Here is a 20252-nt window from a genome sequence, read left to right on the forward strand (position 1 = left end):
CTCTACCCCTCATACACCTGTAGCGATAACTCCCTGTAAGGAGCCGCTGTGTGCCCGGTCCTCATCTAGTCAGTCTAGGGGTTGATTTCCAGCCACACCCATTAGCACTAACCGCCCATAAATTGATGTCCACTTCAGTATTATGATGCTAATTGAACAGTTTATTGAACATGTTCTGTGGGAGAGAGGGTATAGGGGTTCTGAATGTCTAGGGCGACCATTAACAACTCCAGACTCACCAGACCTTGCCATAACGGTGATGCAGATTCACAATCTAGGAAAGGAACACTGACCCTGTTCTGAAGCCCACATAAATCCAGGGCACTTCAAGAACCTGCGCTTGTCCTGGTTCCTTCCATCTCTCAGTCCTCCTCCATGTTGGAGGCCTCAGGGAAACCTCTTTCCCCAGTTCATCCAATGCCCACCCCCAGGCCTCGGCCCAGCATGGGGGGCAGGCTGAACAGGACCCAGCCTTAATCCATGGCTGGTCCAGGCAAGAGAGCTAGCACATGGCACCCCCACCAATATATGTACACTTTGTCAGCAGGCCCCACTGGCTGCAAGAAGCCCAGTAACAGACTGCTGCACTGTACACACATTACAGTGTCACCTATTGGCTGTCCCACAATGTGAAAGAGTCCCACTCCGCCCAGGGGCACAGACAAGGTCAGACACCTGGGAATTAACCATGTACTTGCTGCTACAAATCCAGCCAGGCTGTCTACAGCCCTGGCATATCACTAAATGCATGGTAATCACATCACAAAAGGTGATGGGCACTACACACCCTAAAATTTTATAAGGCCCCAGGTACCTAAAAAGAAATCCAGCTTAATATGTGAATAAGCGCATAGCATAATTTCTGCATATAGCTCAATCAATGTCCGCTCATGTCTGTACCTTGTGTTGGATCATGTACTGGAATCTGGCTGTTCTCTCCTTTGTTTAGTGCATTGAAGAGATCCTGGTAAAAATGTTTATTTATCACCATCTGAAATTCTTGGATAGACAAGGCTGGTCCACCCATCTTAAGTGCTGCTTCTATTTCACTGGGCTGAAATATAAAACAAACATTTTGACTGATTAAATGACAGTGTAGGAAACCCAATAGTACTGCAGTATGGTGACTTTTGTAGATATATAGCTCTATTTTTTCTGCCTCTGCTTCCCTACTGTCAGCACAAATGTCCAGAATGAAAACTTTTTATAGCCTTTATGTCCTGTATATCTACATATCAACCATCAACCAAACCAAGGACCATAAAGGGTGCTGGAGGCAGCAGGAACTAAGCTTTTTCCAAACTGACAAGCCAAGGTAGATACATGATTCCCTTTTCAAGCTATGAGATGTCTACTGCTGTGCTTACTCAAGGTTCAGCTCTGAAAACTAGGCATGGCCTTTCAAATTGCCCCAAATATCCACTATATAGAAAGGGAACACAAAAATGTTTATTCCCTGCAGTCTAGTAGATGCTTCATAGACATAGATGGGGAAAACATGCTTAGAGCTTAAATGAAACAGCAAACTCAGTCTGTCACAGCCCTTGCAGGGAGAACTCGGATTTCAGGGGAATGCAGTAGGAATTAATGGCTTCTCTGCTTTTTAAGAACTTTAGGCCAGATGTAATATGTGAGTGTAGCTTTATTATGTGAGGCTGCATAATAATAATTTGAATAATTGTAATAGTAATAATAATAATTATACTATTGTTGTAATAATATTTAAAGGAGATGCCTACTTTAAGGCAGTTCTGTTTGATTGCATGCTTATATGAAGTGAATAAAGTAATGTGTATTCAGACAGATGGGTACTGAGCACTACAGAAGGGCAAGCAGGCTTTAAAACTACTGGTTAGTAACCACTAATCTACATCTTGCCTGCAGCTTGCCATTTACAGTTTTATGAAATATAATACCATTCTACTGAGACAGTACATATTCTCATATTTACAGGTTATGCAGACTGACAGTCAGCAGGTAGTACTTACTGAACTGCACCGAATGAGATGACTTTGGAGCAGCAAGAGAAAGGTCAAGCCAAGAGCTGGCAGGCAATTATAACTCGGTTCATCCAGTCCAAGAATGTACTGGTCCCACACATACAGCAATGTATTCATGTTCAGATACCCTGCAACAAAGCAAGGTGTTTGCTCAAAAATATAGTTTGTATTATTAGGTATTGCTTAACCTTTAATCCATTAGAAACATTTATGTAGTCTGGTGCCGCAAGTTAGATGGTATTGTGCAGTAATATAATTATATGCTAGGTTTACAGAAAATGTATATACTGTAATATGAGGTTATGTTAGTTTGCTAATTCTATTTTCTGATTGTGAGCTACAGAAGTACCTGCACACCTAAGGTTACTACTTACAGGTCAGCTCCTCACAGCCGAGGATAAACCTCCAAGGGCCCATTCACATCTTGGTGTTTTTTAGCTTTCCCTTAGCGACATTCAAAGGTTACTTCACAGAAATAACCGATACCTATCAAGACTGTTGATAAATTTTATCAAGTCTTGATAGGTATCGGTTATTTCCATGTGGTAACCTCTGAATGTCGCTCCCAGAGGGAATAAGAAATAATCAGCCATTTCATGCCCCTAACTTCATTCAGGGCCATTTAGATCAGTAATAAGAGATAGTAAAGGTGCCTTGCGATGTTTGCAAGGTAATTAAAAAAACGTACGATCTGCCCATCTTGGACAGGCAGATCATACTTGCGATCATCGCAAGCCCGCCCCCCTGAGGGGCAGGCTTCCGACGAGCGCAATGCTGAACGGGCAGTTTGCGCTTGCGCACACCAGCCCGTGCTGCAATTATCTTACGAGCATGCCACAAACCAGCCGAAAATCGTACGATTCGCGACTGGTTTTCGAACATGTTCGTAAAACAAAAGTCGTGCAACCTTACAGTAGAAACGGTCGCACGCCTTTCACACACCTTGCGATTATCATACGATTGCGGGATTTCCCACGATTATCGTACGATAATCGCAAGGTGTGTGCGCACCTTTAGAGATAGCGTCTCTTATTAAGCAAAATGTGGAAGTGACAGGCTGAGGCTTCATGACAGGTAAAACGAAGGCTTAATACGAGCCGTGGTCCTGTGGACGTATAGATGAGCATAGGCTGATGGGCTAGCGCTAACCAAATGGGAGATGCCACGTCACGTGAGAGAATACTTCTGATTGGTTAATTTTCAATCTTAAGCCCTAGTCTCTGGCAGGGCAAATTACGTTTCTGACAAAGGGTGCGTGCCCCTGAAATGCGTAAACCAACCAAGGCAAATCCCGGTGAGGGAAGTCAGGAGAGACTGACGATTGCCATGCTTGCTAAAAAAGCAAAATTCCCTCTTGAAAAATCCATGGTGACAGTTTGATAATGTGCCAAACAGAGTTCTATATACACTTGTGAGTATATTTTAAACGTTTGTGTATCCCTAATAAATAATTCTACACATGGACGCGGTGCTCTGTTTTCTGTTCTTTTGCATATGGTGAAGAGAATCCCTAATCTCTGTGATGAGCAGCCCCTCAGTCGATAAGGATTAAAAGATTCTGCAGGAGATGGCATGAAGCATTTAGCGCTGAGACAATCTTCTCTCTTTATTTACAGGTGTGTTTCATATTATAATACTGAAGTTTACAAAAGCATCATTGCACCCAATGGCTAGACCTTGCAATATGCTTTAGATAATATATCATTTTTGTCTTTGGAATATAGGGAAAATAGGAAATATTTTTGTCAGTCATATACAAAGTCGACATGTAAAAGACTTTGTGTGGAGTCCCTCTATGTCCATGAGTATTGGAAACACAATGAAGCTTAAACTGTAGAGTGGTCCCTTAGTATCAATGAGGAAGCCTTTGATCCTGTCCAGGTCTGTACAGCTTTCAGGAAACCATAATGCTGGCATCACCATCACCTAGTGGATTCTCTATAGTGATAAATGAAAAATGCATTACAGAGAGGGCCCAAGACGTTTAACACATTGCAGAAACCTGTTTCCCAAAAGTAGGATCAAGGTAGGAGAGATTTTTCTTCTGGAGTCAGGGACAGCAGTAGCAGAATCAACCATGCCTTACTCTGCTACAGAGCACTGGGTTTAGTCCCATGTTTAAGGGACCATTCACACCACATGCATGGAACAACGGCCAGTGCATCCCCAATGCAAGACAAGGCAATTTGCCTTGTTACAGATGGGCACCTTTCTACCTCTTGTTGCGATGGGAACGCAGTGGTGTGCGCTGAAAAAAAAGTACAGCATGCCTTTTTTTCAGCACAGTGGGATGCGATGCGGTACAACCCCCTTGTACCCCCAGTGCCTGTAGAACTGAATGAAATGTCACTTGTGCATCGGCACTGTGTTAGGCACCACACACCAGCTGAAATCCCATGAGGTATTGAAAGAAGAAGCAGTTTCACCACAGCTGGAGTGTCTTACCACACTCAGGAACACCGCTGCCCAAAATATGTGAAATCTCAACTCCTGTGTTCATTTCAGATGTGTTCTCTCTTCTGAGGTCAGGTAACACATGATTCAGGCCACAATCTAATTTTGGCTTTTTTCAATAAGATATTGATGGATTCCTACCGACAAAGAAGACTTGGAAGACAGGCTGTAATATCCTCTGCATGGCAAGTGTCAAGGCATATTCTGGATCCTCAGCTGTATCACAAAGAACAAAAATAATTACTTATAATAATATACGTTTAATGGTTTGTCTGTTATGAGTGATTGATGCTCAGAGAGCAACCAAACCTAAAAGTAACTGTTTTCATAGATTGCTGAAAAAAAGGAATAGAAGAGTATTATTGCCTGTAACAACAACTATGAATTAATGAGAGTTTAGGGCGGCAATGGCAGTTTACAGAAAATAACGATTTTTTAATAAATACATCGAATATATTCATTGCTTTATTATGAACCAACTCTGTGGATAAGTAATAAAAAAAAAGCTCAGCTCTAAAGAAAAAAAATTCAGAGCGTTGAAATACGATATTATAATTTTTAAGATTGTGTAGTGATCATGCTGACTTTATGCATTTGCTGTGTTGTGTTGTTTAGCAATCCTAAATAAGTTATAAATCATTATGTAGGTAGGCAGCTTGGGGCCCTCCCATGTTGTTGGGTCCTATAGAAGTTGCATGGTTTGCTATGGCTATAGTTATTTCCTAGTCCAAGTACAATCAGGGTATACATCAAGTCCTGCCCTATATAACAACTAGTTAGAGACCAATAAAGAGTGTGCCACAAGTCTGAAGAGGAAATTAATGTATTTGCCACACATGGGACTTTAGGGTATGTGAATATGGGTTTGTAATCACTGGTCATTTGTATGTGTTTGGATGACATTCTATTTGTCATTATAGTGGAAATTAATTTCTGTAGTAAATACCTGTACAGTTTACACTACCTCATTGATCTTGCACTAAGCATGCCCAACTGGAACACACAGAGGTTAGGTTCTTTTAGCTCAAGTTGAAACTGATCGGTAGCTAGCTCAGTAGAGTTTAATCTATATTTTTGCTGCCCAGTAATGGTGTTAAATGTAATTATTTTCTATGTTTTTTTAAATTATTTTTATAGCATTCCCTGATATTGACAGCAAATGCAGGGCAGCAGAGGGAGTCCAGTGGTCACTGTGTGCAGAAGCCCCTGCAAATGAGACCAGTGCAGCTAGTTGTCCCCATTGGAAGGTTTCCACCATCATGTTATGTCTCAGTGACAGTGGTTCCAAAAACACATAAAGCGTTGAATCCCAGTGGAGAGACAGCAGTAAAATTTGTATACACTACCCAAAACTAAAAGAAAAGTTTTGGCTTTACATAAACTTTATCTGTAATTAGGCTTTATTGATGGCCATATCATTTTCATATTTATAATAGATAAATAACAACCACTAAAACTATATAAAACTGCACTTTAATACCCACCGTGCGAAGTATAGAGATTCTGGACTGCATGTGCCAAATTTGGGTCTATTTTTTCTAAAGACAATGCAATGGACTGGAAAGCTTCATTATCATTAGTTCCATCCTGGTTGACAGAAAACATTTAGGGTATGTCAAAGCAAAATAGGAAACACACATACTTACTACAACACATGCACATTTCCCCATGTTTTAGCTATTTAAACATGCAGCAAGGACAGATAAATATCTGTTCATGTGCCAGAAATATAGTGTGCTCCAACCTCGTTCTTTGACATGACAACATACTGTAGCTCTTAATTCCAAAGCTTGTGTTGTCAGCTCTGCCTACCTCATTTTTAATGGATTACAAAGGATAAAGACCTCTCCACATCTCCTCCCCTCTCCTCATCTGCCTAACCCCTCCTTGTACACAGGAACAGAGCACAGGAAGTTATCAGCTCACAGGATTTCTGACCGAATTAATGGGTATTAGTTGCACTTATTGAACAGATATAACAAAATGCTTTCAATAGTATATTTAGCAGGCCAAAAGGAGGCAAGGGGGGTAGGGGGGATCCCCATGCCAACATCAGCAAGGTCAAGGAAAGGCAAGAAGACTACAAATATTTCATGTAATCTGTGAAGTGTAAAAATTGTTCCTATTAGAACCAAGTCTGCAAAAATTCTTCAGATCTATCTTTCAAAGTTGAGATGAAGGTCTCCGTATCCCTGATCTTATTTACTCTGGCAAACCACAGACCCACCATGGGGTGTCTTGTTTGTTTTCAAGTGCTTGGGATGCATGTCTGGGCAGCATTCAGCAAATGAAGTAATACCAATTTCCTGTACCCTTTCCTGGACAACAGTGTCAGGTTTAACAGGATCACAGCCAGATCATCAGACAGGGTAATGCCCAGCAGTTGTGTAATAATTTTTGTGGCCTGTTGCCAAAAGGCCCAATCAGAGACAATTCCCCAAAAATGTGCAGAAGGTTACCTCTGTTTAAAAAGCAATGCCAGCATTTGGCGTTCTGCTAGGAAAAGAGTTAACGAAGACAGAGGGGGTTCTATACCAACATGTCATGATTTTGTATGTGATCTCTTGATACTTATTACATATGGAGGCCATATGGGCAAAAAAACAGAATCTTATCTTTTTGGCTATCTGTAAAAGCAACCTGTAGGTCCTGCTCTCACTTACAAAGGAAGGCCAAGTCAGTTTGTGAATGTGCATAGAGCAGAAGTTGGTGAGAGGTGGAAAGAATCTCACGGACCATGCCCTGTCCCTGACACAATTCTTCAAAAGGTGGCAGAGGTCTGGAAAACAACCATAGGTTGGGTTGTGAGTGTAAGAAGTAAGGCAGCTGTAAATGTCTCCAGTATTCCAGTCTAGGGATTTGTGGATATGTGTCCTTAATAAGATCAGATAGAGTTTTCCAGTGATCTGCTGTAAGTGCAAAAACTTGTGAGTGTGCATGATCCCTGGGGGTGTAACATTTGAAGCATAGCTAAGAAGGAGGAAGTGGCACACTGGGAAGAAGAGTGGAGATGGAGGTGGTGCATGCATGTAGGTAGGTGCAGTACGGCCAATGGCCACTAGATGCCCCCATGGTGCCCTAGAGATAGATGTAGCTGTGGCCTGGGGAGACTCTGTGTCCCTGGAGAGCTGATTTATAGGGGGCACCCAAGAGGGGAAAGGAGTTCAGTGCAGAACAGTACAGGAGAGCAGAAGTCTAAGACTATATGCAGAGTCTCCGGACTGATTCTAAAACATAGGCTGGTCCATGGGAAGGACAGGACCAGGCCTAGGACTATGTAGAGCTATAGAGATTCCCCAGTTTCCCCTGGAGGGGGAAACCACCGAGCTAGGACTGACAAGGATGGGATTCCGGAGAATAGTGGGAAGCTGTAAGGCTGACAATATTTGCCAGTGGGCCTCTGGCCGAAGTAAGTCGTGGACTCTGGGCTGCATCTGGGCTGTTCCTCTCTCTCTCTAATTTATATCGCTATGCAACTATCAAGAAATGTGCTGTCAATGTATGCTTCATACCATGTTCATTCTTCTTAGTAAAATCAAGAAAAGAATATCTGTGTGGACTGGTTCTTCTCCCTCCAACCTCTGAGAATGTGGTGTTCTACAGGAGTGTGATATTGGACTGTATCGTGGCTGTAACCATCCGGAGGAGGGTAGGTGTGCAAAAGGGCTATGCCCGACATAGGGTGCCGTTCATGGTGGCCTTTCTCCCTAAGGGGGAGGAAGCGCCGAATACCGCAGAGGCGGTGGAAGCCATGAGGCCCTGTGTGCGCAGTACTACACGTGTGGGAGTGTTTGCACGAGGCCAGAGCCGAGGCCCCTGACCGTGGGGTGCCTGGTGTCGTGTTGCATACACAGGGTTACACAGAGCCAACCCAAAGGGAACACACACGCAACACCCCAGGAGTGAACCCCGCCTACATGCTCCCTAAAGGGGGAAAAACTGTATGCATGCAAGAATCCCAAGCAGGAACACTAGCAGGAAACAGGTAATAACCTCTCTCTTTTGATATACATAATAAAAGTGGTATAACATGGAGCTATACTGTTTACACACTGATCACACCCTGTTAATACTATAGCATCATTAACTTTGCTAAAAAAAACTCCTGATCAGTTATATTAAGGATTGTTTTAGGATTCCTACAAGCTTTCTTTCTGGAGATATTACCAACAAAATGTTTTTACATACTGCTGAAAGTTACAAAATAAGAGGTCCTACAGGAGGATGAGGTCATTTTAGAACTTGTCAAGTAATGTGGCAAAAAAGCCACATGCATGGTTTAATCAGTGATAACTCATCCTTGTAGCAAAGACAGAAGGAGACAACTCTACTTAGAAGTAAGTTTGTAAACAGAGATTACAATGCACTGTAAAACACTTTTTAAAGCTAACTTTCTGTTGGATGGGAATTTGAAGCCCAGCTGAAGTAATAGTTTTTATTACTGTTCTGCAGTCAGTCTGTATTACAAGTATCCTTCAATTTTATTATTTTATATTAGTGTTTTATGACTATATCATCTGACCTGCGCCAGCAGAATGCTGAAGATTTGGACTGCTGCTCTCACACCGAGGGCATCAATCAGAATCTCCCGCGGTCCCAAACAACCCCTGCGGAGTGTGCCAATCAGCGAGCATTAGCGTCGTTGTTTGGAACATTGCCCAAGGTTCGTGTCAGACCACGAGAGATCTGGACCACGGTGCTCTGTGTGAGAGCAATGGTACAGATCTCCAGTGTGCTGCCAATTCAGGACAGCTTAATATTGTTGTAAAACATGAATACATAATAAAAAAACACATGGCATATTTTTTTATTCCCTGATTGCATAAAAACTATGACTTCACTTCAATTCCAATTCAATGTGTGCTACAGTAGCACAAAAACCTAGAACAAAAAAAACAAAAAGCTACAAAAAGTAGGTTTGGTGATTTATTGCCATGCTAAATTGTTGTTCTAATTATGTTTTTTTTTTTTTTTACACAGGGCTTAGAGTCACTGTTTAATAAAATACATAACTTAAAGTGTCCCTGCAGTAATCCCATATAAAATATTATCCATTGTCATATTTAAAGTGACACTAAACTAGGAAGTTAAACCTTAAAAATGCATGTAGGCACTTTTTTTTTTTAAACAAAATTTTTTTATTCTGTTATTGCGGACAACCCATGTCGGGTAAAGCCACAACTTACCAAGATATTCAATACAAATAATACGAGGTTTTCTCAAAACTACCTCGACAGTTGCACCAGAAATAACATCTTTCCAACTTTCACAACATTCCCGTGCTGGTTGCCCCCATATCCATATACTGTAATCTACTCGTATATATTATAACAATGCTCTATCCTATTTAGAAACCTCAGTTTGGGCTTCATAGCACCTCCAGTGGCCCCAACGTTCCCGACAATTTGTTTTTCAGATACCAGTCCGAGTATTGAAAGGGTTGCATTATGTCGGTCAGTTCCTGGTGGTCAAAGGTCACTGCAAGAAACTGTTTCCATCTCCGGAAGAATTTTTTAGATAGTGAATCGATATTATTTTCAGCATCCAACTTTTCCCTGAGGAACAACATTTTTAATTCCGTCACCACACTTGAGATAGACGGGACCGCTGTAGTATTCCAAGATCGCATGATGCAGCGTCTGGCTGCCAGCAGGCATATGTGCAGCCAGTCCCCTCCCCTGCGGGCCGGCCCATTTGGGACTCATGTAGGCACTTTAACTATTAACAAAAATGTATCTTATTTGTGTATCACTCGGCTGTAGATCCTCAAATCATCTCTGAATTGGTGCTGACACTGTCCTTCCTTCTGGAGGGTGGCTACTTTTGTTCCCCATGGTCCCTGTGTGTGTTGTAAAGTAGCCACCACTCCAAGCTCGCTCCCATGATGGACTAAAATCTCATATTTAGTTTACTAATTTGAGTTGAGATTGTAGTCCATCATGGGAGCGAGCTTGGAGCGGTGGCTACTCCACAACACACACAGGGACCATGGGGAACAAAAGTAGCCACCCTCCAGAAGGAAGGACAGTGTCAGCACCAATTCAGGGATGATTTGAGGATCTACAGTTAAGTGATACACAAATAAGATACATTGTTGTTAATAGTTAAGGTAATTGAATGTATTTTTAAGATTTAAGTCCTGAGTTTAGTGTCGCTTTAAGTCTCTTTTAGCCTGAGATATTCCATTTTTTTTGTATTCATTTGTTTAAAAACATTTAAACTGTGTCACTTGGACTTGGACTAATGAAACTTCATTAAATATTGAACCAAGGATTATGAATTGGGGTTTGCCAGCATGCTTTTTACTATTAGATTAGCTCTGCAATTAGTTTGTGCCAGCTGGCAGTGAAGAAATTGGTAAATCATTGCCGCACCAACGAAACTGTCTCTGAGGGAATTGAAAAAAGATTTAATTACTTTAATCGAGTTACACATTTGTTTTATATCGATTAAAGTTGACATTATTTATTTTGAACAAACAGATAATGTGCAGTCAGCATTTTCTTATTCAGTTTTATATACAAAGCATTGAAGTATTTAAAATTATGCTTTTCCTAAAATTAGATTATTTTTTATTGTGTAGTTAAAGTGACCCTGTCACTATAGTAATACTTTTATTTAAGCCATAGCTGTAAAAGAAATCTGTAAATACTTACCTGCTGCCTGCAGTGTTGAACTCTGCTCCGATGCTGAGAAATCTGCTGAAGTCCACACTGAAACCAACATTTCTGGGCGTTTCGATCTTCTGGGATCCCAACAGCTCTCAGTGGTTCCTCCTGCTGACCCCCAGATCACTACTGCATCCTGTAACAGATGTAGGTCAGAAGAAGGAACCAGTGAGAGCTTGGAGGGACCCAGGAGATTGACTCACCTGAAAGTATCGGTTTCACTTATTGGATATCTAATGCCACCTGGAAAACAGTGCAACTGTGCTAAAAGTTCACTTAATTTACCAGATTTAAATGTCTCCACATGGAACTTCTAAAATGGATTACTGCATTTTTTGTTCCTGTGTGGAACAGCTTTTCCATTTCAATGCATGTGGATGATGAAGCAACCTCCTACTCATGCGCATGCTCCTGTTTATAATGACTGCTTTAGAAAGAGGGCGGTGCTCATTATAAAGTAACAGATTTGCCAAAATTCAGAGTATAGAGATTCCAGCAATTATACTGATGGATCTAACAGTGCAGCTCTCTGCATAGCAGATCTGATATAACTGAAATTGGTAGTTACCTCCTTTTTCTTATTCTGACACATAATAGTTGGTCGTGAATCCATGAACGCAATATACTGCTCCACCAATAGTGTAGTCATTGATTCCAATGAGGTGCTAGGATAAGATGAGGCCAACACAACCTGGACCAGAGGCACAAGCAGAGGATAGTCTTCTTTTAAGAGGCTAACTTTGCTGCGCTTGTGATAATAGGACATTACATTCCGCATACATCTTCCTGTATCTACGAATCCATAAAAAACAAATATGTTATAGAGATTCTATGGTTCTTAAGAGCTGAACATGCCACCTAAAATTAACAACAAAAGAATGCAAGATTGGGTATATAGAGTAAAACATTGGGTATATCATAAAGAACTGCATTCCATTGTGTCAGTGTTTCCTTGGCTGGAATCCCTATGAATGCTCTTTTTATTGGGAAACCAGTCTAACAAAATGAACAAGTCTTGCCCAGTTCACATTATGCAAACCAAGAAGCCACGTCTTGTAAATCAACCACAGTAAACTGCACTATATGGGCTGATATATAATCCAAGTCAAGAACATTTAAAGTAATGTTTTATTACCCAAATGTTTATACACATAACACCAAAACTAATTTTATGGTGAACTTCACTCTTCATCAAAAGTTATCATCAGCCTTAAGATGACATTATATATAGATTTAAAGGTAGAATTTAAATGCTGGAAACTATAGCTGGGAGAGCGGGTCCAGGAGCCCATGTCACACCACTGGATTTACTAAAAGATACAAGAATCCAGTGGTTGATTTGTCCCAGCAGTATCACTCTCTAATCAAACATCAGTATTGAGTGGAATGACCCTTCACATCATTCAGTGTTCTGTATCTTTCAGATCACAATGACAAATCCTGTTTAAGTTTTGCCATTGACCAGCCATGCTTCTGTTATCAGAACTAGAAGTCCGGACATCTGACAAACATTCAGCTTCTACATACTGTATCGGTTAAATCAAAGACTCGATCCCAAGTCTGGTTCGGTTGATCAATCTGAACATATATGGCAGGTGATGTTTATATTTTTAGTTTCCTATTCTTTAGTGTTGAACTCCAAGTAGATATAAAATATGTAAATGAATGCAGCTCTTGCTTTACAAATACCTGCTTAAATGTTTTTTTTTGTAAGCAAGCTATGTAAATACCTGAATTTGACTAGATATTAGCCTCTTGAAGTTTCTGTGTAGCAGAGCTTAGACTAGGGGAGGGAAAAGCAGCACATGGAGCCAATCAGTTGTGCTGCAGTTTATTGTGCTAACATAGAGCATGTAGATAGGAAGCGAGAGCAGAGTAGGAAAAGTTGAGCACATCAGTCAGCTGCTTTTCCCTTCAGTGTACAATAGCAGGCTGCGTTGCAAGGGACAAGGCCTGGGAAGGTTAATTCAGTTCAACAAAGACAAATCAGGAGTTCTGCATGGCCAAACAGTTCTGTGCTGTGTTGCAGAGCTGTGTAACTCTTAGAACTGGATGGACAGATATACAAATCTCTTGGCAGGTAAAACAGCAGTCCAAGAAGCCTGGAAATATCATAAAGTCGCCAGTGTATATTGTACTTTATTTTCTTTATATTATCTGGTGCTACCGTTATCTTTAGGGGTACTCACACCGAAATGTGTGCATTTGATGTAACTCAATGCAAGTGCGTTCAATTGTGTTGGCATAGTACGTTGACATGTGTTGCTTTGCATTACAATGCTTTTTTTTGTTTGATATTTTGATTAAGCTATATAAAGGTATTTGTTCTGCCCTGCGTTGATGTCCATTGGTTGCGTTAACATATTCTAAACATGCGTTCAAAACTAGAAACACAACGCGCACATCTCCCCCCTATCATGCATCCTTGTAATCCACATTTGGTGCACAGATGACTCTCTTATGAAGTAATAGGCTCAAAAAATGTAGAACCAGCACACGATGATCTTCCAAAGAAATTCAAACTTTATTCCACTTGCATCTATACAACAACAACAGCTGACGTGTTTCTGCCTTACACAGCCTTGGTCACAGCTGGTTGTGATCCAACACCAACCACACTAAAATAGCACACCATGCAGGGTGGAGAGAAACGCTTAGGAACACCTGTATCTAGTAAACAGTCCATGTGATCACATTAAAAATAAAACAGAGGAAAAGAGAAGACTACACACTTCAGAATTATGGGTGAACATCATCAAACTCAAATATTATATAGTAATACCCATAATACCAGTGGGAACACTAACATCGAAATATTATGACAATCACAAATGGTATACAACTAGTCACCCACCGATAGTTAAGTCCCTGTGGAATCTAACATTACATATAAACAAAAGAACCACAGGGCTTCACATTGCAACAGTTTTCTGAGCACATCTCCTCTAAGAATAGGAAGCTCCGCTCCACCAAATGTGTGTTGCATTTAAAAAAATTTGAGTCTGCGCTACTTTTGTTTAAGCGGAGGGCAGCACACATTAAACCAACACACTGCTGTGTACTGCTCCCACTCACACCCATTCATTTTCAGATGTCCTTGCTTTGGCTTCCATTGGCATCTGGTGTGAATGGGGTCTTTTAGCACCCCTTATGTCTGTACAAGCTACAATACTTACTCTTGTTGTCTTTTAGGTGCTGTAGTGTTTGCTCATTGGAGAGCAGATCATCACAGTGCAGTGCTATCTCCCTTTCCAGGACGGAGCGTGTCTTGTTCAAAGATACTTGTGTTAGATATTCCATGCGAGCTGTGACAAGAATCCAAGGAACAAGAGCAAAAGGTTAGACAAGGAAAACCATTTTAGTGGAAAAAACACTGACAATATCAGTAATGCGTAATATCAGTTGACCAGTTGGGGTTGTTTTACATGTATGTGTGTCTGCTAGGCTTGGTAAAGTGGACCTATAGTTTTGCAGTCTTCATTAAATTAATTTAGATTGGTAATTTAGATTATCTTTATGCTAAAAAATAAGGTTTCCACCATGCACCAACCTAGCTATGTATGTAATTAATCAAGACTCCCCATGCTGTTCTGGAGAGGAGTACTTTCATGGGCTGATATCTCCTTTCTGCTTAAAAAAGCCAGCTAAACTGATACTGTTACATGAAAATAGGCCTCCCTGATATCTCCCATTTTCTGCACCAATACATTATATTTAAAATACTGCATGAAGTAGTTGTTTTCTCACTTCTTGTTTTGTGTATTTCATTTAACTTGAAAGGAGAGTATTTTATTACCAGTGTATGTTTATTGTGAGAGGGCTAGAAAAGTAATTATAAAAAGATCCACTGTTATAATACCGTTGTGGTGCCTGAGAAAATACTTTTCTGCTATTTACTCATACTAACCACATTGTAACTCTTTTCTGCTAGCAGTATGATCTATAAATTCAGTCTTAAAAGAGAACTATGGGGTAACCGGGAGGACACTATATACCGAGATCGCCGCAGCTGGGACGGTTTCCAACAATACTGTCGAGATCCACCCAGCTGTGTGAGTGGCAGCTGGCTCTGCCTATCTAGAGGCAGAGCCAGCTGGTCCCGTCCCCTCCCCGTCCGTTCCTCTTCTTAGCGCTGGAGGATCAGAGAGGGGAGAGGGGAATCCCTGCGGGGAGCGGTGACTGACAGTCACCGCTCTCTGCAGGAAGATGTTTAGAAAGTGAGTGAGCGACGGGATGCGTTCGCTCACTTCCCGATCTTTAGAGCCGACCTGTGACAGTTTAATTGCCACAGGTCGGCTCGAATTATGAGGTTGAGTGAAAATCACTCACCTCATAGTTCTTTAAATATTACTTTGTGAAAAATGTATAAATTCTCAATTTCCTGGACTACTCACCCTTTGTGTTGGACAGTTGCAGCTTCCAAGCTAACACTCTTAAGGCAGTTGGTATAGGCTGATTGAAGAGGACATGTAGTTTTACTTTTAGGGTGGGTCTTTTTTCAAGAATACTGACCTACAGAAAAAAAAATCTCAGCATAAAACAAGAAAACAAGGCAACAGTGAAGCTGAAAAAACATGCTAGAGGTTCCATCTTATAAACAAGAAAAGCTTGTGCACAAATGTATGTTCCTGGATGCTGGTGATGAAGAGAAAAGACCACCTAAGAATTATTTTGAATATTTCTTCAATATCTTTGAAAATAGGGAGTCTTTATAAATCTAATATTTTTAAATTATACTTTTTATTTTTAAAGTATATGTTTTTATTTAACTTTTACTATTCATTTTGTGAAGTAGTTCACTAACCAGTCTGGCCAACTCTGCACATGGTCCGGCTTCAGTGCAGCATTGGGTCTTTATTAGAGCTCACAATTAATACAAAGGTACATGCAGTGTGCTAATCTCTATTTCTTTGTTCATACAGGTAACAGGTAAGTGAACAGGCAGAAGACAATCACACTTGACCAACCAATCCATCCTGAATATGGGAAGCCACCAGGTCAGATTGGCTCCTAGGAATGCTCCCATCCTGCTGTTCCAGAGCAACATAACTGTATATATTTTCTTCCAGACAAGAACTGATGTGTCCAGTTAATTTATTATAAGTGACACCTGGAAGAGAAAATAGTAGATACCAATTTTGAAACGTGAAGCAAGACTTGAAGTACATGAGGGAATAATCAAGACTAAAAGAAAGTTTTGAACTCTAGGGAAGCTTAAGTGTTTTTCCCACAGGCACTTGTCTCATATCATATTGTGAACACCATGTCAACCGCATATTTATCACTGCTCCCACACACGCCTTCTTCCATTATACAATATCTCTACCATGACAGTGATAGTTTGGACTTGGATAATTTTGTTTCAGACTTTTTGGGGGGGGCTGTAGAGCAGGACAGAAAGATTGAAGTCACCACTGCTAACGTAATCAGGGGTTCGGGGGAAAACTGAAGTTTAAAAGTTGCTGGCCTATCAAATGCCCTACCTCACACATTCAGTCTCATCTTCTGAGTGAGCAGTATATGAAGTCAGGCAATTCTACATTGTAAAGCGCTGCGCAAACTGTTGGCGCTATATAAATACTATGTAATAATAATAATAATAATACTCAGGAAATAACTCTCAGACTTCTGAGATCTCCTGACACCCCAGTTAAAGTGTCAGGATAGGACACGATAAATCAAAGTGGCACTAAACTCAGAAATTAAATCTTAAAAATGCTTTCAAGTACCCTAACTATTAACAAAAATGTATCTTATTCATTTATCACTTGGCTGTAGATCATGAAATCATCTCTGAATTGGTGCTGACACTGTCCTTCCTTCTGGAGGTTGGCTACTTTTGTTCCCCATGGTCCCTGTGTGTTGTAAAGTAGCCATCCCTCAACACACATTCCCATAATGCACTACAATCTCAATACAAATTATTAAACAAAACGTGAGATTGTAGTCTATCACAGGAGAGAGCTTGGAGCGGTGGCTACTTTACAACACACGCAGGGACAATAGGGAACAAAAGTAGCCACCCTCTAGGAGGAAGGACAGTGTCACCACCAATTCAAAGATGATTTGAGGATCTACAGCTGAGTAATACACAAATAAAATACATTTTGTTGATAGTTGAGGTCCTTGAATGCATTTCTAAGTTTTAACTCCTGAGTTTAGTGTAAAATGAAAGGAGAACTATGGGGTAAGTGAATTACACTCATCCCCATAGTTAGAGCCGAATGAAACTGTCACACGTTGGCTCTATTGATCGGGAAGTGAGCAAAAATCCCAATCATCTCCCTGCAGACTGACTGTCATTCACCACTGCTTGCAGGGATTCCCCCCTCCCCTCTCCGATCCTCCAGCACTGACTGGAGGAACGTACAGGGTAGGGGGCGGACATAGCTGGTTCTGCCTCTAGATAGGCAGAGCCCACTGTCAATCAGCAGCGGGGTGGATCTCGACAGCCTTCTCTGGATCTGTCCCGGCTGCGTCACTCAGCATACAGCGGTCAATGGTACATTGACAATCTGCTATTTACCAGATAGGTTAGAGTGCCTGCGTTTTTGGGTTAATACCAGCTCCAGAGAGTTATTTAGCCTTGGTGAATATTATTTTAATAAAATTACATTTATTGCACTTAGGCCTTCACATTGTGAGCAGCCATGCTAATACGTAAAAGGTTTATTCCATAGAAGATGTAGCTTCATATAACAGGGCTGGTTTTCCATTGCCGTAGGATATGACCTGGCATATAGCAAGCAGATGCTGTTCACTATACTCATCAACGCCATCTGGGGTGCTAGGGCCACATCTGACTGGTTATACGCCAGGTCAAACTTTTATAAATGAACTCCAAAGGCCCATTTCCCACACTGTGAATAAACATTGAGAGCTGACTTGGTTTTGATAAATGCCTGTGTTAATTTATAGTACCTGAATGTAGAGCTTTGGCTGCTTTTTCCAAGACAAAAATCTTTTCTGATTCTGACAGGTCATTGAAGAACCTAATATTATTCTCATTCATCTGCTGCAGGACAGCATCGTATAATTTTTCGGTGAACTCCTTCCACTCCTGTTCAGCCAGAGATAATGTATTAATTAAAGCTGAGCAAACAGTTATATATACAGGGTAAATATACATATTTAAACTATCTTGCCTGCCAACAGATTTGTAATTCTTTCCAAACATCTGTGCCAGACAATACAGCCAGGAGGGAAACGCCACTTACTCTTTAGAGTTAAAGTAGAACTGAAGCCAGAACTTTTTAGTTTTAGATAGAGTAAGGGAGGGTTATAACCCCTGTCAACGTTTTTGCCATCTGTGTTCCATTGGTGAGATAAAACATTGGCGGTGCGTTCCGGCCCGATTTTGCCTAGAAAGCACTGCCACTTTTTAGTGGGGCAGGAGGGGGCATGACGGGCCATTCAAGTGAATGGCGCCGTAGCCACGCCCCACCGGCCGCAATGCGATTTGCCGCGCGGGATCGCAAGGCACATTGTGCCTGCGGTCCGGTGCGATCAAAATGCTGCAAGCACTATTTTGATCGCACCACTATTTTGATCGCACTGCCCCACTAAAAAGTGAGCCGAACGCACTGCATCTAATGTGACTGAGCCCAGTGGTTCTGACCGTGCTGACCAAAGAAGCGCTTCTCAAGGGTCAGCATGGTCATGTTATTGTGGTGACCAATGAGTGCTCACCATTTGTGAGCAAAATGTGAAATACCGAGCGTAGGGCTGCGCTGCTGTGTACGGAGTACAGATACTTCTCCAGCAGTTGCGGAGGGGAAGTAGTAGTGTTCGGTGAAAGGTAAGTGCAGTGGTGGGGGGAAAGGGAGCAGATTGGTGTTGGTAGTTAGATTTTCAGATATGCAGTGGTAGTTAGGTTTTTTCAAATTCGCCCGGGAAAGTGGAATTACCCTTTAAAGTGACACTAAAGTCAGGAGTTAAAGGAGAACTATGAGGTGAGTGATTTCCACTCATCCTCATAGTTAGAGCCGACGTGTGAAAAAGAAGCTGTCACAGGTCAGCTCTATCAAAGGGAAGTGAGCAGAAACCGATCCGCTCACTTCCCGATCGTCTCCCTGCAGTGAGCAGTGTCGGTCACCGCTCCCCGCAGGGATTCCCCACTCCGATCCCCCAGCACTGAGTGGGGGCAGGCACAGCTGGCTCTGCCTCTAGATAGGCAGATCCAGCTGTCACTCATGCAGCTGGGTGGATCTTGACAGTATTGTCGGGATCCGTCCCGGCTGCGGCGCTTTCAGTATATCGCGGGCAGTAGCCCGCGATCTACTGAGCTTTGGGTCACAGGAGGAGGTTAGTATGTGTATGTATGTCCTCCCATGACCCTAAAGAGAACTATGGGGAAAACACTTACCCCATAGTTCTCTTTTAAACCCTACAAATGGAATTCAAATACCTTAACTATTATCAAAAATGTATCTTATTTGTGTATCACTCGGCTGTAGATCCTCCAATTATCTCTGCATTGGTGCTTACACTGTCCTTCTTTCTGGAGGGTGGCTACTTTTGTTCCTCATGGTCCCTGTGTGTGTTGTAAAGTAGCCACCGCACCCAGCTCACTCCTGTGATGGACTACAATCTCAATACAAATTGGTAAACTAAATGTGAGATCGTAGTCTATCACCGAAGGTGACCGAAGGTAATAGTTAAGGTACTTGAATGTATTTTTAGAGTGTAACTCCTGAGTTTAGTGTCACTTTAAGGCAGATGTAAAAATGTAAATGTTGCTGTAGCTGAAATGATTTACCTGCTGGTTTTGAATCTGTAACCTGGTTTTCTCCAGCCATGGGAGACTTGCTGAGCTTCCTGCCATGTCTCTCCCTGATTTGTATATTCATAAGACGGCAGGTCAGTTGCTACAACAAACTATGCAAATATGCACTGAGCAGAATGCAATACAGGACCGGCTCAGGATTATTACGTGGGAAGGACACACAACAGGTTAACTCTACATACCAAAAGACAGCAAAGGAGAAAGGAACTATATGTGTCTTAAAATGTGTTTTAGGAGCTTCCTTACAGATCAACAGGAAAGCTGGTCATACAATTGGAGATTTTTAAATCAGAACATTCGATGCCATCAGAGTTTTGCTGATTGTTGTTCGAAATTTTGTTCACA

General features: G+C 41.5%; 1 protein-coding gene across 1 annotated transcript in view; it reads right to left on the minus strand.

Moving 5' to 3' along the window:
• The window catches only part of LOC108787928, a 43186-nt gene extending 23240 nt beyond the window's left edge, over positions 1 to 19946 (minus strand). The window contains exons 1-10 of the mRNA XM_018557627.1: positions 19881 to 19946; positions 18044 to 18182; positions 16090 to 16232; positions 15517 to 15634; positions 14299 to 14427; positions 11691 to 11914; positions 5939 to 6041; positions 4596 to 4670; positions 1989 to 2128; positions 901 to 1054 (exon numbers count right to left, since the gene is read on the minus strand). Of these exons, the coding sequence (XP_018413129.1) occupies positions 901 to 1054; positions 1989 to 2128; positions 4596 to 4670; positions 5939 to 6041; positions 11691 to 11914; positions 14299 to 14427; positions 15517 to 15634; positions 16090 to 16232; positions 18044 to 18182; positions 19881 to 19946 (1291 nt within the window). The remainder of the gene's footprint in view (positions 1 to 900; positions 1055 to 1988; positions 2129 to 4595; positions 4671 to 5938; positions 6042 to 11690; positions 11915 to 14298; positions 14428 to 15516; positions 15635 to 16089; positions 16233 to 18043; positions 18183 to 19880) is intronic.
• Positions 19947 to 20252: the final 306 nt, after the last annotated feature.

The sequence above is a fragment of the Nanorana parkeri genome, unplaced genomic scaffold, assembly GCF_000935625.1.
Source record: "Nanorana parkeri isolate BGI_ZX_2015 unplaced genomic scaffold, ASM93562v1 scaffold293, whole genome shotgun sequence".
Lineage (NCBI taxonomy): Eukaryota > Metazoa > Chordata > Amphibia > Anura > Dicroglossidae > Nanorana > Nanorana parkeri.